Source organism: Neocloeon triangulifer, unplaced genomic scaffold (assembly GCF_031216515.1).
Source record: "Neocloeon triangulifer isolate White Clay Creek 2 clone unplaced genomic scaffold, ASM3121651v1 ptg000009l, whole genome shotgun sequence".
Taxonomy (NCBI): domain Eukaryota; kingdom Metazoa; phylum Arthropoda; class Insecta; order Ephemeroptera; family Baetidae; genus Neocloeon; species Neocloeon triangulifer.
In genome coordinates, this window is record NW_026775551.1 from 1,026,812 (window position 1) to 1,050,978 (window position 24,167).

Genomic DNA, 24,167 nt, shown 5'->3' on the forward strand with positions numbered 1-24,167 from the left:
TTATCAATTATTGTAATTTTATTATAACAAAATTACAATTGCCGACCTCGATCGTCAGAGAAAATAGTCGCGGATGTTAAAAAATAGAGTTATTAAATTAAGTCGGTGCCTTCTGCATGACCAACCAAAGAGCAAAGGCCGACGAGACCCTTGTCTTGGCCTAAACCCCTAATTCTTGAATCTTGAATATTTGTCAGCGACTTTGGCGCCGCGACTGCTTCTGCCTTTATTTGTCTCCGGGCGTGGCTTTGCATGTCAGCTGACCGCGGTCACGTGACTATGCGGCGAATGTTTTGATTTTTGATTTTCTCAGTTAGTGACTAGTGTGACAAGAGAAGCAAGCCGACCTCCGCAACGCCCGTCCGAGTTTTCAAATCCGCAGGACGAACGCTCGATGCGGTCGCCGAGGTGATCCTCCGAACCGGAACATGAGCGGCATGGAAATCGAGGAAATGCTGCTTTACAGCGCCAGGCACGGCGACCTGTCCATGGTCAGGGAACTGCTCGAAGCCAGGGCGCTCGGCAAGGTCAACTTCGACATCAGTTGCAAAGGTGATGATTTATTTATTTATTACATATATTATTGTTTTTTTAATTCATTTTTTTTTTATCACATTGATTTATACACATTCAATAATTGAAAATATTCGTTTGAGAAACGGAATTTTTATGATAAAACAGCAAGATTTTTGCTAAAATAACTAATAAAATTAATTTTGAAGCACACTAAAAGTGAAAAATTAATTCAGAGAATATAATTGCTACAATCTTCAAAGCTGAAAAAAAAAAATATTATTTCGATTTTAACATAAATTTTTAAACTTTTGCGTCCATTATTTTAATTTCAATGATTAATTTTATTTTTTCTTCACTAACACACTTTACAGAAGATTATTTATATTGTTAAATGCTTTAAATATTTATTTATTTATCATAAAAACTGAAATGAAATCAGTCTTAAGAAATAATTTATTTACTTTTTCGTACAGGTCAGGCTAAGAGCAATCAGGGTTGGACACCGTTGCACCTGGCAACTTACTTCGGACACCCGCGGATGGCGCAGCTTTTGCTGGAAAACGGCGCCGACATCGACGCCCTGAATGACGCCGGCGACACACCTCTTCACAAGGCGGCCTTCATCGGCAGAGAGGTGTGCAATTTTAAATTTAAAATTCTAAGCGGATTAGCCTGATTATTGATCGCGCGCAAAACAAATTTGACACCTGCATCGATTCCGTGTCATGTGCTTCGTGGTATTGCATTGCAGGGGGGAAGAGGATATCCTCCTTATGAAATAAAATGCTGGTCACATGATATCTGTCAGCAGTTGATTATATGAAAGAGAATTAAATAAATTCATGCACAATGAAAAATTCTATGCCAAAAGAAATCGATAGAATATTGGTTGTTTCAATTTCTTGTCTAAAAAAATATTTTAAACACAATTTGTGACTCGAGAGATAAAAATACTCCCTTTGCCTACAATTTATTGTAAATTAATTAGAATAATTGAATTTAATGTGTCATTATTTCTTTAAAATATCATAATTGATAAACTTCCAAAATGGAACAAAAATGTGTGTCAAATTTATAAATATTTCCACTTTGTAGATATTTAATTTTATTACGATAATTTTTTTATTATTATGTTTTTTGTTTTCAAGGACCTTGTTCTGCTACTATTGGAACGTGGGGCGTCCATCGGCGTCATAAATGGCGAGGGACAAACCCCTCGCCATGTCACCGACTGTCCTGAAGTGGCCAAACTTCTGCTGGCCGCCGAGCAGACGGACTCGAGGAGGCGTGAGGAGCGTCTCTTGGCGGCTGCCAGAAGCGGCCAACTGGAAACCATTCACCAAATGGTTTGAACCGTTTGCACATGTTTACAATGGAAAACCTAACCTTATTATGCATTTCAAGTTGCGGGCCGAGAGTGCACCAAACATAAATTGTCAGGACAATCAGGGCAACACTTGCTTGCACTGCGCCGCTTACAGAGGACACAAGGAGGTGGCCGTGTTGCTTTTGCAGAACGGAATCGATACCAAGGTTAAAAATAACAGAGGTAAATTCAACGTTTAACTTTAAAAACGTAACAAACAAAAAAACATTTTGCATGACGTGAACAATTTAATAATTTTCTTTTCCATTAATAAATATAAATTCTTGTTATATTATAAAAAATCAATCTGCTTTGATTTTTTTTCATTGTATGGAATTTAAAAATTATTTTTTTTTTAATTTTAGAAAACTAGAGAATTTCATTCAATTTTATTATTTTCAGGACAGACTGCTTTGGATCTTGCCAAGGATGAGCAAATGCATCAAGTTTTAAGTGTGCAGCCTGTGCGGAGGTTGTTGAAATCTGCAACCAGATTTGAGGGAATGCTTCTGAAAAGGTCCAGATTCCTGGGCTGGAAACCAATTTGGGTAAGAAAATCTAACACAAACAAACTTTTTCCCTCTAATTCAAATATGAAGGTTGTGCTTGAAAGAGGCGTGATGGCGTACTTTGCGTGTCGGGCAGACGCGTGCTCAGGAGTGAAACGAAAGGACTTCAAGTACCTGGACGGCGCCCGAGTGGTGCCCATCGAAACGGACGAGTGCTCCTTTTTGGTCAATTTCTCCGACTCGACCGTGCACAGATTGAGTGTTGTGAACGACGGAGATGATGCTCAGCAAATCAGTAGACAGGTGCGGCACGGATTTTGTTTAAAGAAAAAAAATTTCACGAAGAAATATTGCAGAAATGGTTGAATGCGCTGCAAGAGCACGCTGCCTTCAGTAGCCACTACCTCAGCCAAGGCCAAGCCAGCATAGATGAGGAGGACGAGGAGCCGAACACCGTCAAGCCTCTTGGGTCAATGCAGGCGAGTGTCCCAAAAAAATGTTTCAAAAAGCTTATTGGTATGTTTATATATACATGCCAGTCATGGTACAAAGGCAGATGTTCTTGGTTTCTATCCAGGCTCAGGCCAGGGTTTGAAAAAGCTCTGTCTCTGGCTGGTAATTTCACAAGACTCCAGGAAATCATTCCAATCATATTATTATTACTATTGTTGATATTTATTGACTTATGAGGCAAAACTCATAAAAATAAAATAGATTTAAAAAATAAAATCGTCCTCCTTCCACAGGACGCTCTTCAGACTGCAGCAGCGCATCACCAAGTGCTTGCCCAGAAATTAGCAGACAGCGCTGCCATTTTGGACTCTGCTCAGAGTAGCTCTTCCTTCCAAGACATGACCTTAGAAATCCACAAAGTATTTTTTGTTTTCAATTTAAATCGCACTTTCTGAAAATAAAGCCATTTCAGAACTTCCAAATGGTTTCGGACTCGGCAGCAAGCATGCTCGGAGCCCTCAGCCACTGCCTTACTTTGTTCCAGCAGCAGGAAGAGGTGAATTTTGCGTTTCCATTTTGCAAATGCGCAGAGCTACTTTTTTTTGCCACATAGAAAACCAAATTTACTAGTCAGCTTGGCAAGCTTTTAATTGAAATGACGCAAATTTAGGTTCGTGTGTTGCAACTGCGACAGGAGCAGGAGCGCGTGAGGGTTTTGGAGGAGGCTTTGCACGTTTTGGCCAGGGAGCACCACGAGCTGGAGCAGTCGGTGGCCATGTCTCAAGCAGGCTCTCCGCCCAACAGCAAACGCAGCTCCCGCCTTTTTGACCCGTCAGACGATGAGTTCTACGATGCCTTTGAAGCAGGTAAGAAAAAATTGCAATTGACCTGGAATTGATTGTAAACTTTTTTATTTGTGTTTGTATTATTCGACCCCTTTGTTGGTTTATTTATGAATCTTTTGTTCAAACTTTCTCAAACTTCCAATCAATATTGCAAGTCACTTGCATAAAAATAAATTTTGTGAAACGGTTTGAAAATTTTGAAATTTTTTTTTGTCTTTGCTCTGTAGACTCGGACAGTGACACCTTAGTCACGGCAGCCAGCCCTGATTCCGACACCCTTCGCAGTTTCAACATTGGCGGCCTCAGAGAATCAGCCTCGAGTTGCACCCTGGTCTCAGGAGCGATGAGCCCAGTTTCCAACATGTCCTTTCACAGCGCCCTTGACAGACCACACAGCCGACGAACGCTTGCCCCAACTGGCCACAGGTCAGACTCTGCATGCGACCTTGATGACGAAGTTTGCTTGCTCAACTGACAAATACTTTTATTTGCTTGGAAATGTAGAGCTAAATTTGTTTTGGTCACTTTTTGAATTGCCCAGATAAACCAGTGAATCTCTTGTGACAGTATTTTCAAATGCACCTTTTGTGTACTTCATTTTTTCGTATATTTTTGCTTTACAGCAGCATGAAATTTTAGAAATAAATTATATTTTAAACAATTTTATAATTTTATTTTATAATTTCTACTTACAATTTAGCTTTGAAGGTTGTGGTATTATAGTGTTCTGAAGGAAACTCATGGATACTGGAGTAAAATAAAAATTAATCTTTTCATTAATTGCGGCACAATAACATTGAAAATTGCAATAAATAATACATGAATTTTTAAGCACATTTCTATTTCCTTCTAAAAGATTTTTTTAATTGTGAACAATAAAATGGATTAAAAGAAATTTAAAATTCATGAATTAAATAAAAAAAATTTTCTGAATCCTGACAGTGACAGCAACAAAATAATTATGAAATGTTAAAATTTCCCATATATCTTCATATCCGTATTTCCAATAATGTAAAAAAAAATTTCTCTCATCATTTCATCTGATTTCATCTACTATATAATCAGCATTGCTAAAATATTCCCAAGTCTTAGGATTGTACTTTCATAAAAAAAGGAAATTATCAAAATTCCTCAGCTGGCTTTATAATTTATTGAGGCATGAGTTTGCAAGAAAAATCTTATTTTCAGAAGATATCAGTATGACCGGGCATTTTGTTTGCACTTATATTATTGATGAAATATTAAAAATTTAAAATATAGCTTTAAAATTCTCTTTCACAGTACAGAAATGATTTTAGATTTTATTAAATTTTTAAATATATTTTTTATTCTAATATCTTTAGGGGGAAACTTTTAAAAGGAAATAAATACAAAATGCTCATTATATTGTAATTTAAATGATTAAAACAAAATTTTCAATGATTGTGTAATAATGTGATGATAAAATCACATCACATAAGCAGTTGACACCACTGGTTCGCGGTTTCCGTCTAACTCTCAAAAGTCCATGTGGTCAACTTTTTTTGCGAGCGGTGGAAAATTCAATAATAGCAAGCAACCCTTTCCTGCTCTGCATACGCTGTAAATATCAAAAAGCCGCACACAGCTTTACGAGTGGGAATCACGCACGCTTGAAAATCAGTTCGCTCTTGCAGAAATGCTTTCATGCGCTCTGCGAAAGTAGGGCTTCTCTCCACGGGCCACTCTGCCTAAGCTAGATAATATTTTTACATAATGCGCCAGAGTATTCATATAAATCATATTTTTTCCTATTCCTTTCTGTCCAGCAAAAATCTTTAAATCATATCTAAAAAGTTTTTTTTCTTCAAATTTTCTCAATTAAAATTTAACTTGGAAATGACGAGGGTTTTTGCTTTGGTTAATGACAAGCAGGCGAGGTCGGAGTTGCGGCGGGGTGTCATCTTTCTCGGTGCGCCTTTGTCTGATAAAAGGCCAACAATCGATTTTCGGCGGCCGCGTCGCGCGCGCGCACTCGCGATTTTGCCCCGTTCGGGTTCGCGGTCGCTTCCTTTCATAATCGGTGCGGAGCGAACGTGCGAGTCTTTGGTCAGTTCCACCCCAAACGAGGTCGCAGCACGCAGCTCTGGCAGTGTCCCTCGTGATGTGAAGAGAGATCAAATGAGAGCAGGCAAGTGGTGTCTTCCGACTTCTTAGAATGCCTCTTGAGTCGCATCCCCCGCCACATCAACCGCGCCCGCTCCACCAACAATCTGCAACTGCCAACAATCGCGCCGACAAACCATTCGATGGGATGAAATCGTATTTAAACTTATTCATCTCATCACGCAGAGTCTAGAAAATTCTTGATATTAATAATATCAAATAATTTAAAATTACTCGTGTAGTTTTAAAAGGTTGATTAATAATCTATATGGGTCAGTTTTAGTTTAAATTTTAAAATTTTATAAAAAGATTTGAAGCAAATTATCGAGTTTTTGGACGCTTTAAACGCTAATAAATCACATCAAAATTATCAGAGGGTCTCGAGGGCCAGGCCAATATGAAGCAAGCTCAGCTCTTTTTGTGCTGATGAGTTTTACATGTAAAGAGCGGGCGAGGTGCGCTTTGGACATACAGTATGATGCTGAAAGGATTAAAGTTTAACAAGACGGGTTTTGGCGTGTGGTTAGTGGAAAACACACACTGGTGTATCACTCAATGCAGGCAGGCTTGTTTTCGTTCCAACTACACGAAGCGCAGAAAAATAAAAAAGTAAAAGCAGCAGCCTTAAAAATGTCACCAGTTGTTCCAACACCGTGACTGCGATCATATTTTATATGATTAAAAAACAAAACAAATGTTGCAGAGATAATCTCCCCCTTTGTTTAAATTGTAATCAACGGAGGGCAGAAGTCAACTGCGAGGGGTGTGAATATTATATTTTTAGTTTTTAATAATTATAGTCGGGGCAGGCTTGCTTGTGATTCGGTTGACTGATCAATATAGGCTCTTTGGTGCAGCGCACGTGGCAAGGTTGCATATACCCTAGCCCGGAGATCAATGCTGGGTAATGGAGGGTGCGGGTGCCAATTAGGGGTCGGTGCATACCAAAGCGCACAGCGAGAGAGAGCAACTGGTGAAAGGCCAGCGCGCGATATCGATTGCGCCAAGTGGGTTGGGTGCCCAGAGACCTTTTTTCGAATTGATATAAAAGTCTACCTGCCATTCGCACCTGCCGAAAGTAGATGGGAATGGTAAAAAAAGAGACGGCGGACGTGCTCCAACTTTATTGCAAAAAAAGTGACGTGAGACGGCAGACGCGAAAGATAGCTTTAGACTTTTTGTATTTACGGGGAAAATGATTAAGGAAGAGGCTTTAGCAAAAAACGGCCCAATCAATTTTGATGGCAATTATTCTCTACGTAGATTTTAGTTCCAAGAAGACATAGAAGAAAAATTGGAATTATTGCGAGATCCGAATTTTTGAAATTTAACATTGTTTCTAATGGCAATTTTCTAAAATGATTTTTTTTTCTTTCTTAAAATTGGCCAGATCAAAATTGATAAAAATTTCACTAATCACGTTCATATCACCTAGATTAAGATAGAAAATTAAAATCTATAGGTCAGTCGCTATCAAAAATTTATTTTGATCTTTGGGAAAAGGTTAAGAAAGTTTTATTTGCAGTGTACATGTCATAATAAGCTCCTCTTTAAATCTATAAAAAAAAATTTTTTTAACAAAAGCTCTTTGAATTTAAATTCAGCGTTAAGTTAAAATGAAAAATTATCAGGTACCATTATTTCATTATCGGTCCAAATATGTAAATAAAAAATAATTGTAAAACTCCAAGCGATTGTTGGCGTTTTGTTTTTCGGATTGTTATTGACTGGTGGGTGCGTGGCGTGACGTCTGGTTGTGTTTTAGCAATGGCCGGCCGAGACCCTGAGTACCAGCCGACGCAGAAGCACCTCAGGTTAGTAAGCCTTCTCCTGCACAAGGTTTATAATTCGAGCAACTGTTCGCGGATCGATGGCGCTCTGATTAGTGCGCTTGAGGACGAGAGAAAAGAGCCGCTTCGATTAATTATTCACGAACAGCGATCGGTGCTTTCTTTGTTTTCCTTTTGTAAAGACGGTGAAGTGAGCTGCTGCTGCTGCTCCAAGGAAACAAAACGGCCTAGTTAAACTTTTATTTACGTTGCGGATCGCGTGGCCCCTGAAGGACTTTCGACAATTTTCCACTCGCACCAAAAAGATTTTTCCTTTGTCATGTACCAGAATTTTGTATTATCATTTTCTTTGGAAAACTCGTTCTTTGTGGTTTTTATTATTTCCGGCATGCGTAATTTGTAAAAGTCTCGTTTCAAATTAATCCAACTGATCCGAGCACTGCACCGACTGGAAACAACAAAAACACATTTCAAACGATGAAAGAAAAACTTTACCAGGAAATCGCGTGCCAAGTACTTCCTCGGCTTCCTTTCTTGCTACTATAAATCACAAATTGCACAGATTTCACGGAACTCAACTGAAGGAAAAATAATGTCTTCGTAACTTGTAACCATTAAAAATATAAAATCTGGCTAATATTTTTTTTACTTCTAAATAATTTGCATTTTATAATTATTTGATCTTTAATTTCTAATCCCCGAAATTTAACCATCTCAAGCCAGGCTTCTCGCTAACTATGTGGTATGTTGCATTTCCTTTTTCTCTGCATTTAAATCGTGCTTGCTAAATTCATTTACAAATCAAAATCAGTCCTCCTCATACATTATTATATAAATATAATATATAATTCTCGCTTAAATCAAAACGCTTTGATTATATATCTGGTAAAAATCATTTTCATTGACACACGCACACAAAACTAATCACACTTCTTTCCCATCAGAAGATTCCATGCTTTTGAACTAATTTGTGCCTTATTTTTAATGTTTTGCGAGCAGGCAGACTCTGCCGGTGCCCATGTTCAGTCAGAATGACTTCAACCTGTGGTCCGTTTTGAAAAACTGCATCGGCAAGGAGCTCAGCAAAATCACAATGCCAGTCATTTTTAACGAGCCCCTTTCGTTCCTGCAACGCATGGTCGAGTACATGGAGTACTCGCGCCTGCTGAGGACGGCCGCGGAACAAGAGGACCCCGTCGACCGCATGAAGGTACTTGTTTTTTATTTTTTAATTCACTGTCACTTCGAAACTGATTCGTGTGAAATTCAAGTATGTGGCGGCCTTCGCTGTGAGTGCTTTGTCTTCCAACTGGGATCGCCTCGGCAAACCCTTCAACCCTCTGCTCGGCGAGACTTACGAGCTCGAGAGGGATGATTTCAGGTGCGTCTTTTGCAAAAACTTGTGGATAATTATATGCAAAAATTAAAACTTGATATGTTGCGCAGGGTGATTTGCGAGCAGGTCAGCCACCATCCTCCAGTGTCCGCTTTCCACGCAGACAGCCAAGACTTTATTTTCCACGGCTCCATCTATCCGAAACTCAAATTTTGGGGCAAGGACGTGGCCATTCAGCCTAAGGGAACCGTCACTGTCGAACTGCCAAGGTAAAGATGCAGGCTACCCGCTCAATTGTAAAGCGCAGCGGGTTGCATAATCTACGCCTGACCAAATCGATTTTTTTTATAGAATAGAATGTTTGCTTTTTTTACATTAAATTTTCAACGCATTGACAACTTTTGAAATAATGTCATTTAACTTCTTCTAACCATTATATTATTATTATTATTATTATCGTTGTTGTTTATTCTTCACAATTTAAATATTATTTGAAATGAAATTAAAATTTTTAAGTCAAGTTCTTTTTGGTTTTTACAAAACTTCTTTTTAGAAAAAATAAAAATACTGAATAAATTTTAAAATTTTTTAACAAAAGCATTCCAAAGCATTTCTCTAGATCAGTTTTGGAATTGCTCGTTAAATTTTACTTAGATCTTTTGTGTGCGTAATTTTTGCATGTTGTGTTAAAATTAAAATTAAAATTGTCAGATGGGGCGAGGCGTACACGTGGAGCAACGTAAACTGCTACGTGCACAACATCATTGTGGGCAAACTGTGGATGGAACAGTCGGGCACGATGGAAATCGTGAACCACCGCACCGGCCACCGCGCCTGCCTCACCTTCAAACCCGCAGGCTGGTTCTCCAAAGAACTGCACCGTGTCGAGGGCTTCATTACTGACAATAAGTATACACAAGCACTGCCTTTTCGCACCGCAAAATTTAATTGGCTTCACGTTCACAGAAAAAACAAACTATTCTTCTTGTACGGCAAATGGACGGATTTCATTCGGTGCACCGACTTTGACTCATACGAGTCCTACTTTAAGGAAAACGCGCACAAGTTCAGGTATGTAAATTTTAATGAACTTTAAAAAAAATCACAATTCAAACTTCTTAGGTTGATATTCTAAAAGCCTAGTTAGCGAAAAGTTCTTTTTTTAAACAATTATCTTTAACAAAAATTTTCTGAAATTCTAAAACTTCACACAAACCATTAAACTAATTCAAAAATTGCTCCTCTTGAAAACTCTAGTCAATTTTTGTCTATAATTAATTATTTTTATAACAGCTTTTGATCTTTATTGTAAAACTTTGTAGCGATTTCAATCTCTTCCATTTTGATCTTTTAGAAAGGACAGCGACAAGAAAAGTGGCTCGACGAGCAGTCCGTCGCACTCGCGCGTTCTAAAAAAGCTCAACAGCCTGAAAAGTCCGTTCAGGAGCAGTCGCGACGAGGGTTTGAGCGGCGGCCCCTCCCTCAACCCCGATGACCAGCCGCCCCCGGAAGTTCCCGAGGGCGAAATCCCAAAGTCGGACTCGACCTACTCCATCGACATTCCTAATTCGAGCGTCCTGTGGGAGGCACGGCCGCGACCGCCTAACACCAGTGATGTGAGTCTATTTTAACACCAAACACGAATACAAAATTATTTGATTTTTATAATAAATTTTTACCCAATTTAATCGAAAGGGGGAAGCAAACGTAGAGTGCGACGCAGAGGATCCATCCTGCTTTATCTTGTTTATAAACAGGTTGATTTTTGTTTGTTGCAGTATTTCCAGTTCACGCTATACGCGATGTCACTCAACGAAATGGAGCCAGCAATGCGAGAGAGATTATGTCCTACGGATTGCAGGTAAATTTCAATCATAAATGGTTTTTTTTTCTTATATAGTATGACGAATTTCCAATTCAGACTGAGACCTGATATTCGTCTCTTGGAAGAGGGAGACATCGACGGTGCGGCCACTGAGAAGACGCGGCTGGAGGAAAAACAGAGGGACGCGCGGAAGTTGCACAAAGCTGCAAAAGGAGAGGAACCTGCAGCCAGGTAATCAAAATTATCACATTTTACAACAAACAATCTTTTAATCCATAAGGAAGGAGTAGAAGGAACATGTTGATATAAATATAATTTTTACAAAGTAATTTGCGGAATTAAAGAGATCGGGCTATTACTCGTTTAGAAAATTGTTTTTATACAAAAACAAAAGCGCTCTACCAGTTTCGGTCACGGTCTGCGGCCCTATTTCACGAACAAGAAAAATATAATAAAATCAGCAAAATTGAATAAAAATTTATTTTTTTATAAATTTTTTCGATTTTTTTTGCTCATGCAATAGGGTCGCAGATCGTGACTGAAACTGATAATAGCAGTTCCGTTTTCCAGTAAAAACAATATTTTATAATGAGGAAAAAACCGATCTCTTCGTGTCCATGATCCATGATCATCTACTCTAGTCTCTAGTGTCAATTTCTTTAAACAAATCATTTGTGGAAGATTTTTTGTTTAGTTTATTTGAAATTTATTTAAATTTCATTTTTTTTTATCTATTATTTATTATTATAATTATATTTTTATTATACCATTAGTTTATTTAATTTTTTCATCGGTTTGGTCCAAATAGCTAACTCTTCATTTTTATTTAACAAAAATTAATTTAAAAAAAAAACCATCGACCCTGTGTATTGCAGGTGGTTTTGCCAAGGAACGAATCCGTACACGCGACAGGAAGATTGGTTGTACAGTGGTGGCTATTGGGACCGCAACTTTGAAGGTGTCCTGGACATTTTTTAATCTCCGCCAAATAAATCCGCACATATCCGACGTCGCTTGAGAATTTTGCGCGATCCAAACACAACGGAAACTCCTCGTTTATGGGCTGCTTAGCGACAATATCTGTGTGGCTTATTTTCTTAATGCTCTTCTGGCAACGAGAGAAAAATGCAATAATCTCAACTACGACGTGAACTGCCGGAGGAATTTTTATTTCAACATGTTTCAATTGATCTGCATTTCTCCTAAATAATTTATGCATTTATGTTTACGGAATCCTTGCATGTTTCTCCTAATTTTTAACAAATCGGTGTCAGTTATATCAGTAGAGTTGTTGCAAGAATCTTAGCTCACCAAGTCGACAGTTCTCCTTAATGCAGCTTTTATTATATATTTTGTGACGCGAATCCAAAAATTACGATTATTATAAAACACACGAATTTACTTACCTCTTTTGAAAGATGAAAATTTTGGAAACGATCACACTTAGAATTAGTTTTGAAACTCCCTAATCTCTATTTTATAATTCGAATTTCAACGCATTGAACTTTAAAATTAAATTAACACGGGAAATTCCTTTTTCAAGAAACTGTCGATCGTCCAAGCAATGTTGTAGACCAAAACTCGTCAATATATATGTAAAAAAAAAACATTGCCGAGACCTTCTTGTGGGAACTAGCCAAAAATTACTCAATGTATAGAGAGCTGTAAAATTGCATGTAAGATAAAACAAACCAAAGACGCTATATTATAAAATGTACAATAAACAAAGCAACGCAAAACTTTCGTCATTTTCTTTTTCATCCTCGTGATTAATTGGAGTGGAGATTAAATCTATATTTGATCATTTCCCAAAGTATGAGCCCCTCTGCTGGATTATTTTTAGATTAAAAGGACTGAGCATCACTGTGCGCGCTGCTGTTTATTAAGCAGATTCCTCGAGTAGGACTTTTAACAGAGAAAAATTACTCCTTATATTTATCTTCGTAATCTAATATTTTTTTTTTTTAAATATATTGAATTATGCTTGAGGTTGAGTTGCGACGGTTGAGGTAACGTAAAAGTTGATCAATCTCTTATCTCTGCAAATAATTCACTATATATTATTATGTTTTTATTGTGAAACCACAGTGATGATGATTTTGCGTTGTTGAGAGAAGCGATTAAGGCTGAAACATGAAGGAGAACCAGCATCCCCAAACTGAAGAAATTATGCGCCCAGGAAATCTTCCGAAATTGGTCAAAGTATTTAACGAATCCCGTTCTGAGAAAAAAATTCGACACTATACGTATTATGAAATTATTCATTTCACAATGGAAGATTTTATCTGAAAATTTTATACAGCCGACTATGTCGTGCAAAATATCCTGGCTGAGCTCAAAGCGCGCGTTTTCGTATTAATCGAATAATTGTGCTTTTCATTAATTCAATGCACAATTTTCAACACAATTAAATGAAAATATATAATTAATCGGTTTGTGGTTGAGGTACAGACCAAAAATTGGTAACCAAAATTATCCTCTTGACGAGACCTTTTTAAGTACGTATCACACATCTAGGTCAGGTGACCTCAGGTCACCGACCTGGGTGACCTTTGACCTGAAGGTCACCAAAGACCATCAATATATATACCATTCGATTTGTCTTGACGTGAGCATTAACTTTGGTCATTATTACTTTTTACCTAAAATGATCAGGGACGACGTTAAAGGCGATCATAATGTTGACCCTGCCTGCGGAGGCCCTAAAAACCACGTTTTTTAGTATTCTTTTTTATTTTTAAATTTAACAAAGAAAAACATCACTCCAGTTTTAACATATTTTTTGTAAAATTTTATGAGGAATCGAATGGCTATCTCAAAATTTTTTTAAAACGTGCGGCCCATTTTCAAATTTGAGTTTGAAAATTTGAGGTCATAAAAAATGACCTTGAACTTTGACCTAAGACGTTTTACTTAACAGCAAAGTTGTAGAAATCGTCAAGACATATTCAACCATACCCGGATTTTTGTTCTACGACCAATAGAACGCGAGAAAATTAGGTTTTTTATTTTTTTCGAAATGTCCCATAAAACCCGCAATTTTGGAAATTGTTTCAAAAAAATTTAGGGGTGTTGCTTCTAAGTCATGGTTGTTATGCTGTGAAAATCTCAATCGGCTAACTTCAAATTTAGGCATGGGGTGTGAAAACAGAAAGAATCGTACCTCATTTTCAAATTTGTTTAAAAATTTTGGGGCCCACAAGTGTGATCGGAAATTTTGCACTCAACAGTAAACCTTGAAGTCATTGAAAAGCTCAAAAAAGAAATTTATTCGATTCACGTAAAATTTTTTATGCTTAAAAAAAATTAAACCAATTTTGCGGCACAAAAAGAAATACGTTGAGTGTCACTTAGAATTTTATTTACTTCAATTAAAATTTTCTAAATTTATTTATTTATTTATTCATTTTTCGTAATGATTTTTTACCGCGTCATGTGTTTTATTCTGTGGCGCCACTCTAGTACAGCTTTTGAAACAGCTTTGTTGCATATTATTAATCGAGGCCAAATTTGCCAAAAAGAAACATGCTGAAGAGCGAGAAAAATTCGAAAAATTCAGTAATATGCGACCAAAACGTGGTCCATCTCCCATCTCTAAATGAAGAGACAATAAGAGAGAAAATATGATGAAATGACTGTATGGATTTCTTAATAAATCGATGAATGCCTGTGAAAGTGTGAAAAAAGGAAAACCAAAACAAACACAAAATTGACAATTGACAAAATAATCCAAGGTGAAGGTGTGGAGTGTAGAGCGGTGTGGAGGATATGAATTTCCGCCATTTTTATGTCTCTCCCGAAAGCATCGCATCTCCTCCAAAACTTATTTGCCTTGGTGCACGCGCACGTGTTTCTGAGTGGCGCTGCAGGCACTGGGTCAAAATAGAGAAAGAGTAAAAATGGGAGACGCGAACGACAACCGCCCCCTTTTTCGGCACAACACTTTCACCAATCAGCGGTGGCGTTAGTCATTTGTCTTGTCGTCGCTGATTGGTATAAGTGTTATGCCGAAAAAGGGGGCGGTGGTCGTTCGCGTCTCCCATTTTTACTCTCTCTAGGTCAAAATTGCCAACATGTGTTCGCCTTCTGTCAAAATCCTGACCTATCTTCTGTTAGTATAAGGTGCGTATTCCTTAATTTTGATGGTTTTTGACTCTCTAAACACAATTAATTTTTCATCCCACCTGGTCAGACTACAGGCAAGATTATCGAGCTGTGAGGATTTGATTCAATTGTGCAAATACCGGCTGTTATAAATCGTTTGGCGGAAGGCTAATTTCAGTGTGTATTATTTTTTAAGGCTAATAATTTCTCCTTCAAATTTTTTTTCTTATGATTAATTTTTTTTTTAATGACTTGCTTTACGTTAGGTTTGTAATTTTTCAGTGCGCCTTTCAGTAAAAGTGTAAATTGTTGATATTATTATCATATTTATCAAAGACATGGAGAGCAACAACCCTCTCGCATCACATGCGTGCGTAAATCTGTTTTGAACTAGCTGCAGCGCCCAAAACTTCACCTGATTTTAATTTGAATAACTGACACCGGTTTATTCCTCCTGGTGATGAACATTATATTATAATGAGAAAAAAGAACATAAAATACAATATAAATAATGAAATGAAATTAAAAGTTAAAATAATATGTAATTTATTTTTGTCATTAATTATATATAATTTTGTACATAGTTTCGTCTTGCTTGTTTCCTTAGATCAACAAACAGACGTACACGTTGAAGGAAAAGCTGACTAGTGAACCTCTGCCTGGAATAATGCCAGATAAATACAGTCATGTTAAAGCCAAAGTTGTAAGTCCTAGAAATTAATCACAGCGCACCAATATTTATAACCTAATTTCTCTTTACAAATGTTCAGGACTCAGGGCTAACCAAGAATAATAAGGAGGTGGCACCTGCCGAGCCCACGGACACCCCGCCCGATTCATGCCTAGTAAAATTAAAAATTTTCTAAAAAATATTAAAAATATTGTTATTTGCTATTTTAGGCACTGACGCCCCAGGAGGTCACGCCAGCTGCCGAGGCACTGACGGCCCAGGAGGTGGCGTCAGCTGCCGAGGCACCGACGGCCGAGGAGGTGGCGCAGCCCTGCGGAATATCGGACGTCTTGGTCGAGGATAAGTTTTTGATGTAAGAATATATTGTTGGAAATAGGTCTTTTTGTAAAATATGACATGAGAAAAACATATTTGAAAAGTTTCTTAGCTATTTTTCAAAGTTGCACTTGCCTCCAAAAGTCGTCCTAGAGACGGCATAATTTCGTCTTTTAGAGGACCAGTCGATGATCTCGGGAGGTCTCATGTCATGAGTTTAGGTCGTCCCGAAGACGACCTATTCTCGTCTTTCAATGGACCAATCGATGGATTTGGGGACGAATGAGACGAGTTTAGAACAAGTCGTACATGCATTTTCTGTGTCCTCATTGTTTTAAAATTTGCACAATTGAAGGAAAAAAAATACTTTTTATTCAATTCATATGTTCAATTTTCAATTAAAAATTTATAATTGAATTAAATATTTAAAAAAAATTATCTTCTGACTAGAAAAAGTTTTTTTTTATTAATTATATATTATATCCTATGGCTGTATAAAGAAATAAAAATTATGAATTTTTCATTTAAAATACATTGATATATAACAAAGCTATTGAAAAAATGGCTTTTAATGCATGAACAACTGATTTTACTGATGGCAAATAATGGAGGGGATGCTTGATATAATGTTTGTTTAAATTCAATGAAAAATTATTATAAATTAATTTTTGGTGAATTTTAATATTTGAATTTAATCTTTGATAATAAAATAGTACAGTACAAAATTTTATATTATATGTTTTATATTAAAAATTTATTGATTTGATAGTTACTCACGCAATCATTTTTTAACAGTAAAATATATTCCCACTTGAGAATCATTAGATCGGGGCGAAGCTAAACCTGTGGGATAAAAATATTTATTGTTTGCCGGTATATTTCGATAAATATCCAGCTTTTTACTATTTATATCTCTCAATTTTTTGTAAGTGGCGTAAGTGCATCCTTTATTAAAAATTAAAACTTCTCAATCTATATTTTCACAATCAGATTGTTGCAAAATGAATTAATTTTGCCATGATAGTTAATAAAGGAATATAATTTTATGATCCTTATTTTAGCTCAATTTGAAATTTTCTACAATTGGGTTCAAAAGAAAATACAGGTAGTGGACTGCACATTAAAATAATTTATATAGACAAAATTATAAATGAACAAAATTTATGCTGATTTATGCTGAGCAAAAAAAAAATATATATATATATTTTTGCACGCTCACGATTCCAATTTTGATTTTCAACTTTTTTTGATTATTTGCAACAATGAAAACAAAAACTTCTGCAAATTTCCTGCAACGTCAAGCTGAGAAAACTAATTTATCTCAATCCGCTTAAAAATTGCAATACTTTTGAATATTAACTTAATTACGCTCTTGATCATTATTTTTTCGTTTTATTTTTCATTGAACAACAAACACTAAGTTAGAAATTTATAATTATACGCAAACATATTATGTATAAAAAAATAAATACTTTAACAACGGATGGGTGCGCTCAATATTCTGTGCTCACGCTAATGGTTATAAAAATCTTGCTCTCGCACTCTGCTCTAAAATGACCAATATTTTGAAATTTTCTGCACTTAAAAAAAATATAGTGTACGCAATTAGTTTATCATCTTGATAAAAGTTAATTTAGATTTATGAAAAAAAATTGCAATTCCTAATTTTAACACTTTAAATTTGTTTACCATTAAATAATGTTATTTTAAAATTTAATATTGAATTAAAATACATTAATCGTCAAATTTTCTAAAAATTAAAGAATCTTGTTTTTTTTTATTATTACATATTACTTATTCTTCTCAGTCGATACAAAAAATTTGAGATTTGAAAAAGAGAAGAAAGGGTTTACAACAGTTTACAACTAGCAGATACCTGCTTATACGCCCGAATTTAAAATGTGGTTCGGCCGCGGCGGCAAACCCATTAAAATTAATTAAAAGATAAAAAATATATTTTAAATTCTGCTTGGTACCTCTAAACGCCATCTTATTTGCTTCGCAAGGCTCGCAATTTTGATATCTCGCTGAGTGCAGATGCAAATTTAAGATGAGACTTAAATTTAATTTTAATCAATTAACTTAAAAAAGTTAATTAAAAAAATTATTCTCAAATTGTTTTTTTTTTTAATTTTTTATAGTTACGCATTCAACAAATATTTAAAAATAATTCTTATCAATCAAAAATCTTGAAATGAACTTTCAAATTATTAAAAAAAAATTTAACTTGCTGCGAGTACTACAATTATGAGAGCGCACTGAGAAAGTGCACTCACCAGAATATTAATTAAAAACCCTCCATGCGCTCCGCTTAAATATACTGAGCGAAAAGTGTCCTCTTCCCATACTTGCTTTTAACCCAGCTTGGCATGTAATTTTAAAAGAAATTAGACATCAAATAGTGCTTGTGCCGACTGATCCAGAGACTGGTCCTGACTTGTCCGAAATTGACTTCCGTCAATTTTTCTAAGAAAAAATTTTTTTCTAAGAAAAAATGAGCACATTATACATGATAAATAAATAAACTGCATTATGCATAAATTTGTAAAGCTCATTCAAGAAAAATTAATTTGTATTGGGAATATTTTCAATGATCTATACGATCTATACAGACCACTCCGAAGTGGAGATAACGGTTTTTTTTTCAATTTTTTATTTTATTTGCTCAATGTCGTAACTGATTTTTTTATTTTGTTTTGCGTCTTGCAAAAAATCCATAATATATTATAGTGAAATACATCAGAAACTAATCATCAATAAATTTAACTTAAGAGAAAGGTGCGTGACTTTGAAGTCTAGTTAATTTATTTATTAAATAAATCATTAATTCATTATTATAGAATAGAGAAAGTCTAGTTTGATCTACGCGAGGTTGCATAATGACATCCATGCGTTGGAAAAAAAGTTATTGAAATATATTGACATTAATCATAAAATTTAGAATCATTACCAATAGTATATTGGTTACAGTCGTTGACTCACACCCGGTATATCTTTGGTTCGAATCTACACACCGGTGGACTTTTTATGGGTTTATGCTAATTAATATGGGATGTAATGATTGCGAATCATGTGCATAATTAGCTAAATTGCCAATTTAAAATTTAATTTTGCGAAATTTTGAGCTCCCTAACTTGATTTTTAAAAATAATTAAACTCGTCCGAGCTCGTCCGTTTCTCGTCGTGTCATACTTGCAAAACTTGTCCGAAACTCGTCCAACTGGACTCGTCCAGAAACCGAGAAACGAAAGACGTCCTGTGGATCGTCCTGAGGCCGTCTAACATGGACGTCCTCGGACCAGTTTGGTACGACTAAAAGACGACTTGAAGACGACTTTTTTTCGCAGGGAAGCTGCCCAACCAGCCGAGGAACCGGCGGCCCATGATGTGGCGGAAGCTGCCGAGGAGCCGGCGACCCAGCAGGCGGAGGAAGCTGCCGAGGAGCCGGCGACCCAGCAGGCGGAGGAAGCTGCCGAAGAGCCGGCGGCCCAGCAGGCGGAGGAAGCTGCCGAGGAGCCGGCGACCCAGCAGGCGGAGGAAGCTGCCGAAGAGCCGGCGGCCCAGCAGGCGGAGGAAGCTGCCGAGGAGCCGGCGACCCAGCAGGCGGAGGAAGCTGCCGAGGAGCCGGCGACCCAGCAGGCGGAGGAAGCTGCCGAGGAGCCGGCGACCCAGCAGGCGGAGGAAGCTGCCGAGGAGCCGGCGACCCAGCAGGCGGAGGAAGCTGCCGAAGAGCCGGCGGCCCAGCAGGCGGAGGAAGCTGCCGAGGAGCCGGCGACCCAGCAGGCGGAGGAAGCTGCCGAGGAGCCGGCGGCCCAGCAGGCGGAGGAAGCTGCCGAGGAGCCGGCGACCCAGGAGGTGGCGGCGCCACAACTGCCAGTTTACCGCCGTGACGACGTAAAAATACCAATTGTAATTTTCTAAAAAAAAATATTTATATACTCTTGCATTTCAGCATGTCGTTTGTCCGTTTTGCAATGATCGCCTCTCAAACCCATTCAACCTCAATCGCCACTGCAGAAATGTTCATTCCGAGCACCCACCTCCAGAAACGTGTGGCTTGTCTCACCTTTGTCATCTCGCATTTGAGAACACGTAAGTAAAATTTGATTATTTAGATCAGAGATCAGATATTGCGGTTTTATACCTTAGGACAGAGAGGTTCAAGCATATTTCTTCAGTTGATCATTCCAACTTCATAGGCTTTAGTGCTAATAAAAAATCACAATGCACCAACTGCCCAAGAAGGATAGCTCAGGAAAATTACGCTGCGCATATCATCTCGTGCCACCCTCTGTAACCCTCTGTGCCTTTTTTCTATTTGTTGGAATTTAGTGTAAATAAAATTTCTGTTAACTTTCATGCACTTCATAGAATTTTTAACAAATTTTACGATCGTAATTTTCCTCCTAATATTGTTAGTCAGCCTGCTGTTATATTTTCATTATTATCAGTGATATTTTCCAAAATTAAATTTATTATGCATCTATAGTTATAAAATATAGATAATAGGTTATAATGAAATATACAGTGAATGAAAAATATTTTTTTCGTAATAAAATCTCAGACTTGAAATTTTTCTCTTTAGAAATAAATTGAAGGTCTCAGCCGCGGTATTTTGCGCGGTGGCTATGGCTGAGCCGCGTTTTGCCCTCGGCGGTGGAAGTTGGTCATTTTGAGAGGCGGCTGACGGCTGAGAAGTCGAAATTTAAATTATTTTTTTCCGGTTGCCAAATCCTTGACCCTAGACAATGCAGATTTAATTCCTTTTTTTTGGGTTATGAATTGCAGCAGCGTTATGCAGCTTCGCGGCTGACTACGGCTCTGGCGGCTTCCCAAGCTGAGTGTGATCATGAGGCCAAGCAGTATTAAAAATTATAATTTATAAAATGTTAAGTTTCCAGTATCACTGGCCGAGGCGATGCCGCGATTCATCCAACCAATCAGATTCAAGTCACGTGGTAATGTGACGTCACATTGAACGGCCCAGCTGGGTTGTCTATAAATTAAAAATTTCGGTTTGTTGATTAAGGATTTAGGTAAATCAATTACGCACACAGACGTCACAGACTCGTCCCGAATTTCACTAGCAAACAGGAAGCGCAGGAGCAAAAGCTGCATTATTTTTTACAAGTATGTACTGAATCGTCTCAATACTATACATGTATACATATTATTAAATTTAGGTATCATTCCACATTTAGTCGTCCCAGAGGCCATGACTTAATTCCTAGAGAAAATAGGTGTGATTTGGATAATACCCCGACCATCCTGAGGCCTGAGGCGTCCTGTTTCTTAATTTTAGGGTAAAAATTATGTGTTGAATATTATGTTCTTCAATTAAAAGTCAGCATTTCAAAAAAATATACCAAAATAAATTTTACAAATTTTAGGAATTTCGCTTTTTGCACTCTCCCCGGACCGGAGATCCCGGATGGATAATTAATCATAATAATGGATAAGATCTACGAGCTTTCTGAAAGCTCTCTTGAAAAAGGGGTGCCGGATCTTCTGGAAACTGTATTGTCCTTTTTACCTGAACATTTGGAAGAGAACCTCTTTTTGGCACTTGTCTTTGTACTGTCCGTTGAAACCTTTGGCCGACAGACACCTTCAGTGCAGAAAAACGCTGAAGACTGGTTTTTGTTAGAATTGATGACACCAAAGACATTCCATCGATGGACGTTTGCAAATAATGTGAACGTGACCATTGAATTTGTGCAGACGCCAAATGGACTGAATGCTCTTGTTTCTGGTTAGTGTTGAAAAATATTTTATCTACGCTGTGAATCATAAAAATGTTAATATTTTCAGGTGTGGTTAAGAACTTTGGCTGCAGCACCTGTTTACAAGTGACTGAGTATGTGCCTGATCCAAAGAACAAAAGAGTTCCTCTGAAGTTTGCAAATCTTTGTGATTTGTCTTCAAAAATTAGATCCATGTTCTGGTTGTGCCGGATTGAATCTCTATCAATGACTGAGCATCCGGACAAAACTGCTTTAGAGAACTTGCCTGAGCACATCCTTGAAAGGATCGCTTTCTTTTTGCCAAAGTTTAGACTTGGACAACTAAAATAGAAAACTGACTGAAATTAAGATTTATCCCAAAATGTTGGGAAAGAATTTGTAAATACTGAATTAAATTGATGAAGTGAAAATAAAACCAGTAATTTTCACTTGATGGACTAGTCTTGTTTATTTTGTAGAAAATCTGTACAAAATTGAAGCTCACATTGAGAATGATTGGACTCAAATTTTGTACTATCTCAAATTGGCACTGTTGGATAAGAAAGTAAAAAATGCTTCACCAGTGTAGTTTTCAAAGAGCACTAGTTTTTTAAATTGCATCAGTACGCTGATAATGCCACCGATGCCCTGCAAAAACATTTGCTAGTGGTTGGTGCCATTTTGTCCAAAATTTTTCTTAATTTTAAAAACAAGTTGTTTTCCAATTATAATTGAAGTAAACATTGATAGTGGACAAATAGACAATAAATGTATGAATCAAATTCATCTCTGAGCATCATATAAAATTTAACACTAGATTTTAAAATAAGCACCATGACAATATAAGAGGTAAATAAAAATTACTGGCTACCAGAATCTGTGTTTTGGGGGAGATTAGGAATGGAAATCATTCATTCGACTGATAATTTGAGGTTCTCTTCAAGGATAGTTTCAAGCTCTCTATCAAATAGGCTTGTGGGGCGCAGGGTGCGGTAGGTTCGCTGCGAAAGACGCCACACAAGACGCTGCTTGTTTTGGGAACTTTTTGGTTGTTCCTCGTACTGCTTCAAACTGGCCAGGACAACTTCATAGCAGTACCACAGACTGTTTTCATTTATCTGGAAAAAAAGATATTATGTATTTAAAAATCTCTGTTCAATTTTTTTTTAATCTTCTAAAACTGGTTGAATTAAAATAATCACCTTGCAGGCGTAGTAGATGTCCGAAATAGGCTTTGAAAGGGCCAGCCTTATCTTCTCAGGGCTATCCTGAATGTGCAAATGCAAGAGCACCAGAGCCAGTTCGCAGGGCCGGAAGTTGGAACAAGCGGAGTCGGCTGCAAGGACTTCAAGAGCAGCAGAATTGGGTCCTGTGAGCCCCAGGATAGACCTAAAGGAGACGAGGAAGTCAAAAGCCGTGGCTGCAATCGAGGAGCCCAGCTTGAGTTCCATCAAGGCTGCCATGCGTCCAAGGTCAGCAGCAGTGCAGCCGCACTGAGAAACGGCTGCAAGGACGGCCAACTCTGGGCAGGTCCCTTCCGGCTGGAGGGCACGTGCGGCCAAATGAAGAGCGGCAACGCCAATGACGGCCAGGTGGCGACGCAGAGCGCGCATCTTGGTCAGGAAGCGGTCCATGCTCAAGGTGGCCAGCAGCAGGACTTCCGCCGGAAGGTCGAAGCAAACCTTCAGACAACGCAGAACCTGCACCGTCTCGTCTCTCATTCCGGCAGTCACTTCGCTATTGTCCTTTAAAAATTTATTTCGTAAAAAAATATTTTACATACTTTCAAAAAGGTTTTTACATACTCTGGCCACCAAGGGTAACTGCAGTAGAGGCTGGAAGAGTGGCTCTTGCTCAATGAGGCTCTCGAGCTGCACCCACGCATCTTCCTCTTTGTCCAGCACCATCTCTCCTGTGGAGGAAATAAGTTTTTATTATACTTTTAAGATAAAAGACAAACGTTAATATAAAAGCAGACGTTTTTTTGGACATGATGTCTCATGTTTCATATTTTTTTTTTAATTTGTTAAATAAAAAAAATTATGATTTTTTCCCTCTTTTTATACAATAGGCGCTTACCCTCCTCCAGCAGGTGACCCATTCGGGCTCTCTAAGTTGAAAGGTTCCGTAGTTGACGCTCATCGGCCAACTTGAACAGTGAATTGCGTCATATTCACAACTCAAATGTCAAGTCGTATATAGCACGGGAAGGGTCAGAGAATCTCTGAGGGATGGTTGATTAACGAAGGTGAGTTGTTCTAGAGTTGTTCAAGTCGTCCTTTGAGCGCTTTTCAGGTTGGAGCCTCCAGTTAAAAGAAAAAATAGCGGCAAACTACGCCTAAAAAATTTTGGCCTTCATCGGCGTTTGATTTAAGAGCTTGGTTTGTACAAGGGGTTTGTACACCAAGGAGGAGGAGCTAACTGTAGTTGAAATTATATCCAATCAGCTCGCTGCTTTTGGTGCGAGTAGTTGCTAATTGGTGGCATCGTTTGTTTACGTTTGCAATGCGAGCCTTTGCCCAGCTCTCCGGATTCTCCGGAAGTAGCACAAATGGCGCTGCAGTCGATAA

At 37.7% G+C, this 24,167-nt stretch overlaps 3 protein-coding genes across 12 annotated transcripts; 2 read left to right on the plus strand and 1 right to left on the minus strand.

Moving 5' to 3' along the window:
• Window positions 1-271: 271 nt before the first annotated feature.
• On the plus strand, window positions 272-12,497 carry LOC132195409 (oxysterol-binding protein-related protein 2). 3 transcript variants are annotated; one of them, XM_059617372.1, is made up of 20 exons: window positions 272-552; window positions 990-1,150; window positions 1,665-1,862; window positions 1,921-2,065; window positions 2,285-2,430; window positions 2,482-2,694; window positions 2,748-2,870; window positions 3,138-3,263; window positions 3,317-3,400; window positions 3,515-3,710; window positions 3,917-4,115; window positions 8,603-8,813; window positions 8,875-8,984; window positions 9,050-9,208; window positions 9,651-9,848; window positions 9,906-10,010; window positions 10,294-10,555; window positions 10,718-10,800; window positions 10,861-10,995; window positions 11,640-12,497. In XM_059617372.1, exons 1-20 carry the CDS (start codon window positions 429-431, stop codon window positions 11,740-11,742), a joined length of 3,081 nt encoding a protein of 1,026 aa, XP_059473355.1. In that variant the 5' UTR covers window positions 272-428; the 3' UTR covers window positions 11,743-12,497. The 3 variants fall into 3 exon arrangements, with proteins under 3 accessions (XP_059473355.1, XP_059473356.1, XP_059473357.1); XM_059617373.1 differs by lacking the exons at window positions 272-552; window positions 990-1,150; window positions 1,665-1,862; ... (6 more) ...; window positions 3,515-3,710; window positions 3,917-4,115 and adding exons at window positions 5,691-5,838; window positions 7,579-7,627; XM_059617374.1 differs by lacking the exons at window positions 272-552; window positions 990-1,150; window positions 1,665-1,862; ... (6 more) ...; window positions 3,515-3,710; window positions 3,917-4,115 and adding an exon at window positions 5,692-5,842 and having other exon boundaries at window positions 8,607-8,813.
• Window positions 12,498-12,657: 160 nt separating this feature from the next.
• LOC132195416 (serine-aspartate repeat-containing protein I-like) lies at window positions 12,658-22,309 on the plus strand. Of its 8 annotated transcripts, XM_059617386.1 has the most exons (13): window positions 12,665-12,773; window positions 12,853-12,966; window positions 15,476-15,571; window positions 15,639-15,713; window positions 15,769-15,911; window positions 19,222-19,768; window positions 19,827-19,966; window positions 20,663-20,715; window positions 20,769-20,832; window positions 20,904-21,004; window positions 21,058-21,177; window positions 21,265-21,626; window positions 21,686-22,305. In XM_059617386.1, the coding sequence occupies exons 2-8, from the start codon at window positions 12,898-12,900 to the stop codon at window positions 20,685-20,687; spliced, it is 1,095 nt and encodes a 364-aa protein (XP_059473369.1). In that variant the 5' UTR covers window positions 12,665-12,773; window positions 12,853-12,897; the 3' UTR covers window positions 20,688-20,715; window positions 20,769-20,832; window positions 20,904-21,004; window positions 21,058-21,177; window positions 21,265-21,626; window positions 21,686-22,305. The 8 variants fall into 8 exon arrangements, with proteins under 8 accessions (XP_059473372.1, XP_059473369.1, XP_059473368.1 ...); XM_059617385.1 differs by having other exon boundaries at window positions 20,769-21,004; window positions 21,686-22,304; XM_059617384.1 differs by having other exon boundaries at window positions 20,663-21,004; window positions 21,686-22,309.
• Window positions 22,047-23,996, minus strand: LOC132195417 (cyclin G). Its single transcript, XM_059617391.1, has 4 exons — window positions 23,677-23,996; window positions 23,403-23,509; window positions 22,800-23,342; window positions 22,047-22,715 (listed from the first exon to the last, which is right to left on the minus strand). Exons 1-4 carry the CDS (start codon window positions 23,696-23,698, stop codon window positions 22,509-22,511), a joined length of 879 nt encoding a protein of 292 aa, XP_059473374.1. The 5' UTR covers window positions 23,699-23,996; the 3' UTR covers window positions 22,047-22,508.
• Between the last annotated feature and the right edge of the window lie 171 nt (window positions 23,997-24,167).